Source organism: Myotis davidii, unplaced genomic scaffold, assembly GCF_000327345.1.
Source record: "Myotis davidii unplaced genomic scaffold, ASM32734v1 scaffold713, whole genome shotgun sequence".
Classification (NCBI taxonomy): domain Eukaryota; kingdom Metazoa; phylum Chordata; class Mammalia; order Chiroptera; family Vespertilionidae; genus Myotis; species Myotis davidii.
The window spans coordinates 717,724-728,799 of NW_006285038.1; the positions used below are offsets into that span (position 1 = coordinate 717,724).

At 35.0% G+C, this 11,076-nt stretch overlaps 1 protein-coding gene across 1 annotated transcript in view; it reads right to left on the reverse strand.

Annotated features, from left to right (window-relative positions):
• Window positions 1-11,076, reverse strand: part of LOC102765647 (CUB and sushi domain-containing protein 3) — a gene marked incomplete at its 5' end in the record, with an annotated part of 698,415 nt that overhangs the window by 498,008 nt on the left and 189,331 nt on the right. Inside the window, one exon of the mRNA XM_006755250.2 lies at window positions 10,296-10,383. Within this exon, the coding sequence (XP_006755313.1) occupies window positions 10,296-10,383 (88 nt within the window). The remainder of the gene's footprint in view (window positions 1-10,295; window positions 10,384-11,076) is intronic.

Here is an 11,076-nt window from a genome sequence, read left to right on the forward strand (position 1 = left end):
ATGGAAAAAAATAAAAATATTAAAGAAGCCATAGGCACTAAAGTAGCAGACATTTGTCATAGCAATATATTCATTGATACAGCTCCTAGGGCAATGGAAACCAAAGAGAAAATAGACAAATGGGACTACATCAAAATAAAATAAAATAAAATAAAATAAAATAAAAAAAACACTTCTGTACCGCAAAAGAAACCACCAACAAAACAACAAGAAAGCCCACTGCATGGGAGAACATATTTGCCAATGTTATCACCAGTAAGGGTTTAATCTCCAACATTTACAGGAACTCATACAACTTAACAAAAGAAAGATAAACAACCCAATCAAAAAATGGGTAATGGACTTAAATAGATACTTTTTGAAAGAGGACATAAGGAAGGCCAGGAGACATATGAAAACAGGTTCAAAGTCACTAATCATCCGAGAGATGCAAATCAAAAAAACAATGAGGTACCATCTCACACCTGTCAGACTGGCTATCATCAATTCATTAATCATTTGAAAAATGCGTATCAAAATGACAATGCAGTACCATCTTATACCTGTCAGAATGGCTATCATCAACAAATCAACAAACAAATGCTGGCGAGGATGTGGAAAAAAAGGAACCCTCATGCACTGCTGGTGGGAATGCAGACTGGAGCATCTACTGTTGAGAACAGTATGGAGTTTCCGCAAAGACTAAAAATTGAACTCCCATTTGACCCAGTGATCCCACTTCTAGGATTGTATCCCAAGAAACTAGAAACACCAATCAGAAAGGATGTATGCACCCCTACGTTCATTGCAGCACAATTTACAATAGCTAAGATTTGGAAACAACCTAAGTGCCCATCAGCAGATGAATGGATTAAAAAACTGTGGTACATCTACACAATGGAATACTATGCTACGATAAAAAAAATGAATTCTTACCATTTGCAACAGCATGGATGGAACTAGAGAGCATTATGCTAAGCGAAATAAGCCAGTCAGAGAAAGATAAATATCACATGATCTCACTCATTTGTGGAATATAGTGAACAACATAAATTGATGAACAAAAACAGATCCAGAGACAGAGAAGCATCGATCAGACTGTCAAACCTCAGAGGGAAGGTAGGGGAGGGTGGGAGTAAGGGGGAGAGATTAACCAAAGAACTTGTATGGATGCATATTAGCCTAACCAGTGGACACAGACACCAAGGAGGTGCAGGCATGAGTGGGGGGCACAGGGAGGACACTGGAGGGGTGGGGGGATAAGGACACATATGTAATACTTTAATCAATAAAGAAAAAAAAGAATAAAAAAATATGACATCTCCCCCCATATTTTAACACAAGACATGATGTTGCATTTAAGGAATATGGAGCAAGGAATCTTCAGAGCATTATATAAAGAGTGAATCTGTATTTATGTGGGGTGTTTTTTTAGTTTTAGGTTGTTGTTTTTTTTGTTTGTTTTGTGTGTGTGTGTGTGTGTGTGTGTGTGTGTGTGTGTGTGTTTGATTTAAAGGTCCAGATATCCTGACAAATACAGAAATTCCGCACTAAAGCAATGTGCATTTTTAAAAATTATCACTATAGAAGTAGAAATTATTTAGGCATGCAGAATGACCTAAAAATTAGTGAATCTGCAAGTCATTTCTAAATTAAAAAGAAAAATTAAACATGCAGAAACTAAGTATCAAAATGACCTGTAAATACGAGTTTAATAACTTTAAAAGTCAAATGATTCTCTGAATGTATTTATATTAGTAAATTTCAAAAAAAAAATTAATTGCAAAATAGAAAGTCTGAGGTAATTTTTACTAAAATGAAATTTGTAATAGAAAATTTTTATAACATGTTTTTTATCTTTTAAAATTACACAAGTTGAAATGGAGATTAGCAATAAAAAGTGAAAATTACTTTAAGCTATAATTGTTAACATGTTTTTAATCTAATTTCAAAACAATGATCTCTTCTTTTAAAAAGGCTATTTCTCCACCTGGTTTTGGATTTGTACACCTCTCCTCATTATTTACATCCAGATTTTAAAATTCAATACAATTTTAGTGAATAAAAGTGGCAACCAAAGTTTTTACTTTTATCTTGATATTTGTTGCTCTTATTTTTTTTTCTGGAGTCCTTACCACTATGTACTATTTTTTCCTTTGGTTTTGTTTTGTTTACATCTGATACTCAACATCTGCTGGATCAAAGTATGTGTCTTACTTGACCATGATTTTCTTATAGATGTTCACTTGATAAACAGTGTTTTTACATTACAAGTGAAGAACCATACAGATCTATAACGATGTCAGCAACTAAGAAAAAGGCACATAGTAGGATAATAATATACTGTGATGGAGAAAAGAAATAAATTAGTAAATAGTGCTTTTGGATATTAGTAGTTATGAGAGTTATGAAGTGACATAATATTTTTTAAAATCACAACATAGGCACACATTTAAGAGACAAAATAAAACTTATTTAAAATCTAGGCAGACATTTTTATTCTGTGATAGGAGTTTTTACAATTGGTAAGGATTAAATTACTTGGGATTAATAAGCATTTAAAATAGTATTGCTAGAAAAACTCTATGTTTCACACCATTTTTGTTGTTATAACCATAGGACAGAGAGTGGTTTATGCAATTAGGAATTATAACCTGATTATATAGTCCCTACAAATCAAAATGTAAAATAAAATTAGCAAGAAAAGTAGGGTCTGAAAAGTATTATTCCTGTGGTATTAGGTTGCAAAGCTTCTTAATGGTTTCCACCGTGGGCTGTCTTGAAGTTCACAGGTGGGCATCCATAAAATATGCCTTGCATCGGCACAAATAACCATCATATACTTGCACATGGTGTTAGTTCTGTCTGTACTCAGTTCTATACCTCTCCTCTTCCCCATATTAGCATGAACTCAGAAATGCAATGATGATAACCTTATTTGTCCCTAATTTTTTCAGTTTCAATAATTGTAAAACTTTGGTATTTTAATATCTGTAACCAATTAACTGTAAAAATCCCCCCCCACCATGACTGCCACCTGTGTTTAAGACTGGCCATTAGAGGAAAAGAGCAATTTAAGTGGAATTTTAAAGAGTTAAAGTAAAAGTAAGAAGATATTCCAGAGGCACAGATCAACTGAACCTTGTCAAACACAATGTTATAAAATATCCAAGGTGATCACTTTTTTAAAATCTTAGAATAAATTTTTGAAAAGAATATGAAGAATTAATATTTGAATAGGGGATTCTTGTTTATAAAGCGCTCTCCTACTTAAAATCCCATTTGATCTACTGCTGTAACAGTTACAAATACCAATTATTCTCTCACCAAATAATAAAACTATGCAAGTCATTTTGTGTGTGATATTTAAAGTGCAAAGAGGAATACACAGATCAACTACGTCATTGTTTGTGAACGTTCAATGTTTTACAGATTGGAAGTACAACTAAGACTGAACACTGACTATCACATGTAATATTTGTATCTCCAAACCTATATAAAGATGTTGACAATTAATAAATTATTGTATATGTTAGTAAAGAAAATTTGGCATATTAAGTTGCAACTGCCATATTAAGCCTATCATATAAAATAAACTCAATTTTTCAAATTCAGTTTATCGACATGATAGCTCACCAAGGAAAATTTCAAGTAGATTGGATTTGATTGTCTCTAGTTCCATTATAGCTGTAACATTCCATGCATCAATCTCCTTGTTATTAAAGTAAATTCACCAAAACAAATATACCTAAAATATTTCATAGTTGTTTGTTGTTATTTTTTTTTAAGTTTTTCACTGATTTCTAGAGAGGAAGAGAGAGAGAAACATTGCTGGGTGAGCAATACCTCCATCTGCTGCCTCCTGCATGCTTCCTACTGGGGATCAAGCTGGCAACCCAGGCATGTGCTGTCACCAGGAATGGAACCAGCAACCTTTTGGTGCTTGGAATGACACCTAACCAAGTGAGCCACATCAGCTAAGTTCTCAGAAAGAGAGAACTGTTTACTCTTAGTTTTGATATCTGGAGGATTGATATCAGGAACAAGAGGAATAGCAGCCATTTCACCATCATGAGACATTCAGGACAAGATTCAAAACTAATATACAAAGAATTATGAAGAAAAATGTTTTAAAAGATAGCAAGTAGCTCAGGCCTAATTGTCATTACTGAGGAGCTGAATCTGTGCCAGAAAGAACTTCTTCTACAATTCTTGTTATTTGGAAAAAATAATCATTGTAAAATGGTCACTGGGTATTGCCTTATTTGTAATATTTATGTAAAAGAGTTTAACAAGTTACCTATGGCATACAATTTTGCCTTTCCCTTTTTTTTTGTTTAAAATTATATAGTATTTGTAAAGTGTAAATCATGGTGTTATTCCATCAGTTGGGAATATATCCAAATCCATTGTCTACTTAGCAATCTCCTTCATGGGCTGTATCTACCTCTCCACTTTGTACTTACATTCAACAACAGTATGGTTTACAGAGCTCTGTGTTTCTGCCTATGGCCCACCCTCACCCTGAAAATCTGTTATTTCACATCAGAGTATATCATAAACTTTTTTCTATACAATCAAATATTCCCTTTTTATCTTTGTATCTGTAGCAATTGATATGTCTGACACATTGTAGGCATGTAGTAAATGTTCATTAAATTGAATAACTGTAATGTTTGTAGACCTCGCTCAGTGTTAGACTCTGCCCTCTTTATTATCCTTTGATTCTAAGTACTTTGGAAAAAGGAATATGGAATTTATATATTTAGGCTCACTGAAAAAAACTACTTGAAAATTTTATCTAATATGAGATCTTATCATTCTAAAATATGATTTGATAAAAGCTTAGTTTGCATACTTTAAAAAGGTTGAACTCATTAAGCTAGGTACAACTATCTTAATCTCTGGGTCTATGCCAAAAAGAAAAGTTTTCTTTTTTAAACCACGCATTATAAGCATGCCGATAAATAAATAAACCAGGCAGGGCAGGTTCTGTTCTCATCGAGTTTGCATTCCAGTGGGGATAGACAAACTCTATCAGTGAAGATCCAAATGCAAAATAGAAATCGCATTAGGCCTTTCCAAGGGAGGCAATTTACTACGAGACATTGGTTATAGTTGGGCAATGAAAGAGCGGGGGCACTTAAAACACAGCCTGCACTCAGAGATTAGTGTAACGAGAACTCAGGAGATGGATTTATTTGTTGTTGTTAGTTTTGGTGTTGGTTTTTGTTTTTGGTGTGTGGGTGTGTGTGTGTGTTTTAAGTGAGAGTACAGTTGAGCCTGCCATGTCCAGGAGCCTCCAAGGCAGAGAGAGAGAAGGAGATGAGCCTGGATTCACCCTATTTTACATCTTTCAGTTTCCAGCTAGTGTCTGTGACTGGTCAGAGTCAGCAAGAAGCCTAGGAAACTGAGCCTACAAGGCTAATTCCCTAACTCTCCCATGATAGACAGCAGAGCAGGGAAGGTCTAGAGTGAATTCGAGAGCAATCAGATCAGGGACCAGCACAGAGATAGTAAACAAATGAATACACAAGTAGAACAGTATCCCATAACAAATACTATAGAGAAATAATATCAAAGATAGAGTGAGAAATGTCTAAAGGGGTCAGAAAAGACTTTCTAGCTCTTTCCAGATCTTGGCTAGAGGAAACTAATGAACAGAATAAACTGACAAACAAAATAGAAACAGGCATGGATGCATGGAACAGACGGACAGCTATCAGAGGGGATGGGGAAGGATGCCTGGATGAAAGAAGGTGAAAGGATTAGCCAAAGAACCTATGTGCATAACCAACCCATGGGCACAGACAACAGTGTGGTGATGGCCACAGGGAAAGGGGTAGAGGTGGGGACTGGGTGGAGGTGGGCAAAGGAGGGGAAAATGTGGTCGTCTGTATAGTGTCAACAATAAAAAAATAATATATCCCAAGAAAACAGAACCACCAATCAGAAAGGATATATGCATCCCTATGTCCACAGCAGTACAATTCACCATAGCTAAGATCTGGAAACAGCCTAAGTGCCCATCAGCAGATGAATGGATTAGAAAACTGTGGCACATCTACACGATGGAATACTACACTGCTGTAAAAAAAGAAGGATTCTTACCATTTGCATCAGCATGTAAAAATAAAGTTAATAAAAAAAATGACTTGTTAGGGAGGTTGGTTGCATTTAATCTGACATCTTAATAAAAAAGAGACATTACTGGAATAGGCATCTGCCAGAGGGCCCCCAAGTATGAATAAGCTAGATATGTTTCAAAAACTAAAAAGAGGCCGGGATGGCTGGATCAGAGTGGGATATGAGGAGAATAATCCAAAACGGGCTCAGTGAGAGAAAAACAGAGCAGGTTCTATAAGGACTACTTTTAAGAGTATCAATTTTATCCCAAGTCCAAAGGGGACGTTATTGGAGGATTTTAAGCAGAGAATGATGATCAGATCTGTGTTTTGAAAAAAATCACTCTTTTATCTCTAGTGAATGCATCATAGATAACAAGAGTAGTAGACAGATAATTTAGTGCTGTTTTAATGGTTCAAGGGCGATGATAGTGGCTTAAATTAGGAAGGTTTTTCACTTTGTTTTTATTTATCTTTATTGTTGAGAATATTATATGTCTCCCATTTTTGTCCCATTCCGTTGTCCCCTCCACCTTGCTCCCACCCCACCACAGGCCTTCATCACACTATTGTCTGTGCCCATGGGTTATGCATATCTATATATTCGTATAAAAGCCTAAGCGACCATTCGACTGTAGCTCTAACGCACACTGACCACCAACAGGCAGATGCTCAGTGTAATGGCATGGAAATATGGAACAGACTGATGAATCTCAAAGAGATGGGAGTAAGGGAGAGGGTGGTAAGAGATTAACCAGAGATCTTATATGCATACTAGAGGCCCAGTGCATAGATTCATGCACTGGTGGGGTCCCTCAGCCTGGCCTGCAGGGATCGGGCTGAAACTAGCAGTTCCTTCTCTTGCTCCACTCACTATTATTTTCTTGCCACTCATAAGCATGATTTGATTGCTCCTTGTATTCTATCAAATAATCAAATAGCATAGATTTTTGGGACTATGTCATAGATTCTCCTATCATTCTACATGATCTAATTAATGGAATCAACTCATGTTGATTTAATATTCTTTACAATATCTAATGCTGATGATTCCCTACAATCTCTGGATATCAATTATGTTCAACTACAAACTTAATACTCCCACTTGTTTATAATATCAAAACAGAACTCTTGAGTTTTCTCCTCAAACCTCTGGATTTTCATTTGAACAATCTTTAAGCTGAAAAAAAAAAGGTATCTCCATTATTTTTTGTTTTTCTTACTTTCTACATCAAATTATCATTGAATACCTAGAATTTTAACTTCAAAATATATCTTAAATCTGTTTAGTTTGCTGACATCACCACTGGAGTCCAAGTCTCCACCATCTTACACCCAGACTCCTTCAGTATCCTTTTAACTAAAACTTCTCTTTCCTTGAATCCATCTATCTAAAATACAAAGCATGACCAACTGAAAATATAAGCTGCGCTAGGCCACCCTCTTACAACTCTTTATAAGTCCCATTATAGGTAGGTGCCCTAAATGACTGAAGTAGCCTAGGGGTGACCATGGTGAAGCAGAAAGAGCTTTCTCAGCCCAAAGAGAGCAGCTGTTCACTGGCTGTACCAGATGTTAACATGTACATACAGCTGTTTCAGTTGCTAAGTCTAACAGGTAGTGCAAAAACTGTGTGTGTGTGTATGTGTGTGTGAGAGAGAGAGAGAGAGAGAGAGAGTGTGTGTGTGTGTGTGTGTGTGTGTGAGAGAGAGAGAGAGAGAGAGAGAGAGAGAGAACTCTGTTGATTTTTAAATATTAGCTCCCACATTATAAAAGCACTGTTTAAAAAATCTTCAATTCATATTAGGCTGAATGGCTGCCAATTAGCTTCCTCTGCAAAAGAGATCCGGTTTCCCGCTTATCTCCTCCACTTCATTCGATGCTTTTAGACTCTCTGATCTTTACTTTCCTGGAACAGCTAATCAAGCTCTTCCTCACTCTGAGAATCCCCCTTCCTTGTCTGGCGAAGACCAGGGAAGGGGGGGTGAGCCTGGGTAGAGGTGGGCAAAGGTGGGGAAAATGAAGGACATCTGTAATAGTGTCAACACCAGTAAATATGAGAGTGGGACCTTCTTAAATTGGGTGGGCTCCCACCATGACAGTTTTATTCTCTCTCTCTCTCATAGAACACAGTTTTAATTTATTTTTTACTTTATAGTACTTATAAATTTGTGATTACATCTACATGTGTTCATTTTTTCTTATTTCCTGCCTTTAAATTATAAGAAATATGGAAGGCATGTATTATGTCTATTTTATCAGTTTCTAGTACAAGGCCAGGTACATAATGGACACACAATAGATAAAGAAATAAAGAATATTTTTTTTCTGAATTTCTCTTCCTATCTTTACCAGATTCTAGTAATCCTTTAGAACCAGTTCAATGTTAGCATTTTGTGACCCTCATCTCTTAGTCTCCAAAACACCATACCTTGTCTGTGCTTCTATAACATTTCATACATCCTTGTTTTAAATATACATATATATATGTTTTTTTAATTTCAGAAAGGAAGGGAGAGGGAGAGGTAGAAACATCAATGATGAGAGAGAACCATAAATTGGCTGCTTCTCACATGTCCCTCACTGGGGATCAAGCCCTCAACCTGGGCATCTACCCTGACCGGGAATCAAACCATGACTTCCTGATTCATACATAGGTTGATGCTCAACCACTGAGCCATGCTGGCCAGGCACATTCTTAAATGATGATGACCATATTCTAATGTAATCCTGTGTGGGATTCTTGATGCCTAATATCTATGGTGGTGCTTGAAACATAATTGAAAGATGATCTTAAGACTTGAAATCCACTATACTTAATGGTTTATAACTCACTGTATTGCCTTTAAAATAAACTGATTTCCAATAAACCATATATCTTGGCAAATAGTGGGGCTAAGTAAATATTAGCATTAATAAAAGTCATTTTATAGCATACTATAATAGAAGCTAGCATTGAGTGCTTGTTTTAAGATCTATGATTTCTACCACGCATAACTTATCTCCTGTAATCCTCCCCTCAAGGATATGAGAAAATAAACTCTTAAAGAAGACAAGATAGTTTATGGTGAAGATGGGATTTGAATGAAGTTTGCCTTCAAAATATAATGTAATGTAGTAACTAAAAGGTTTTAGATTCAGGAAGTAATGAGTTCAAATCTCAGTTCCGTCAAGTTATTAGCTGGGTAAACAGATTGTTAATTTTCTCACTTGTAAGGAGGGGCTTAATAAATATATGCTGGGAATTTTTAATAAATAAAGAATGCATGTAAATGCTTACCATTTTGTAGTCTATAAACTATAAATTTTATTTATCGAAGGTGAGAATTTAATTGATTTTAGTAAGTCACTTAGTATCATTTAGTATTTGAACAGATTTTTAAAACATTTTTATTTGTAAAATGCTATAATGAGAGGACAACTGAACATTCAAGATTTTAAAAATATTATTTGTTAGTAATGTAAAATAATGGCTACTATAAATATAACATACATGCTCCAGGTTCTTAGTAACTTAATTTAAAACTAACAAAATTAATATATTTTAAGATGGTGATAAAACATATTCATGTTTACTTCCAAAAAATACATATAAAATGTTTGCAGGAAGGCCAGAGCCGGTTTGGCTCAGTGGATAGAGCGTTGGCCTGCGGACTGGGGGGTCCCAGGTTCGATTCCGGTCAAGGGCATGTACCTGGGTTGCGGGCACATCCCCAGTGGGAGATGTGCAGGAGGCAGCTGATCGATGTTTCTCTCTCATTGATGTTTCTAACTCTCTATCTCTCTCCCTTCCTCTCTGGAAAAAATCAATAAAATATATTTAAAAAAAATGTTTGCAGGAAGGTTTCACAGGCAGTACCTCGTTTCAAACTCATCATCACATGTGGTAGATTTGATTTACATGTTGCATAGAAGGAAATTCAGACAAACAAAAGTGAATAACTTACCCAATATCAAACAACTAATAAGCAGGAGAACTCAGATTCAAACTCACGTCTTTCAAATCCAAATCCCATCATTTCTCTTAGTACATGATGAGAAATTAATCATTTAAACTCCAAAAGTGCTCTTTAAAGTTTTTTTTTCATTTGATACTTTAAAATAATAAAATAGTATTAATAGTAACACATCAACTAAATTTTAATTAAAATAAACTTTAACAAAATAATGAAATAAACAATTTAATATTACCTAAAATCTGATCCAACTCTCTTCCCATTTTCTGGTTCACCTGGATCTGGACATAAATTGGAAGCTGTTTTAATACCTCCCTCATTTACTGTAACACAGAAAAGAGAAAAAAAAAGAATCAAAACCTATGTAATTAGAAAAGTAAAGATATTAATATTTATAGTTACATAAAATACATTCCTGCATTTTGTCATTACAGTTTAAATATCAAAAGTTAAAATATAATTCTATAATGTAGTAACGAATACAAAACCAATTTTTGTATTTATATACCTAAAATAATTAAGTTTGATGGTCATATTCTAAATGACATACTATTATGATATTAATACATCAACAGTTAACAATTTATTTTTATTTACCATTAAATTGTGAAATCTCTGTATATGCATTCCCAGGGCGTCAATAACAGGGTTTCCATTAATTATTTGCAGTAAGGAAGTCATAACCAATTATATCAGTGTAATTTGGATACCTATTATTTCTAAAGGTGCAATAGAAAAATAAGATATTATGAAAAATAAGATATTATGAAAAAAGTTTAAAATTATTAATTTAGGCTACAAATGCCAAAATAAAACTATGGGGCAAATTACTAAGCAAAGCCTAGAATCTGTAATAATAAAAGCGTAATATGTTAATTAGACTGGCCGTCCTTCCGGAGAACCTTCCAGACAAAGCTGGGGCTGCAAGAGCCAAGTGAAGTTGCATTGGCTGTGAGGGCCAAGCCCCTTGCATAAATTTTGTGCATTGGGCCTCTAGTTATAATTCTGAAAAGCAA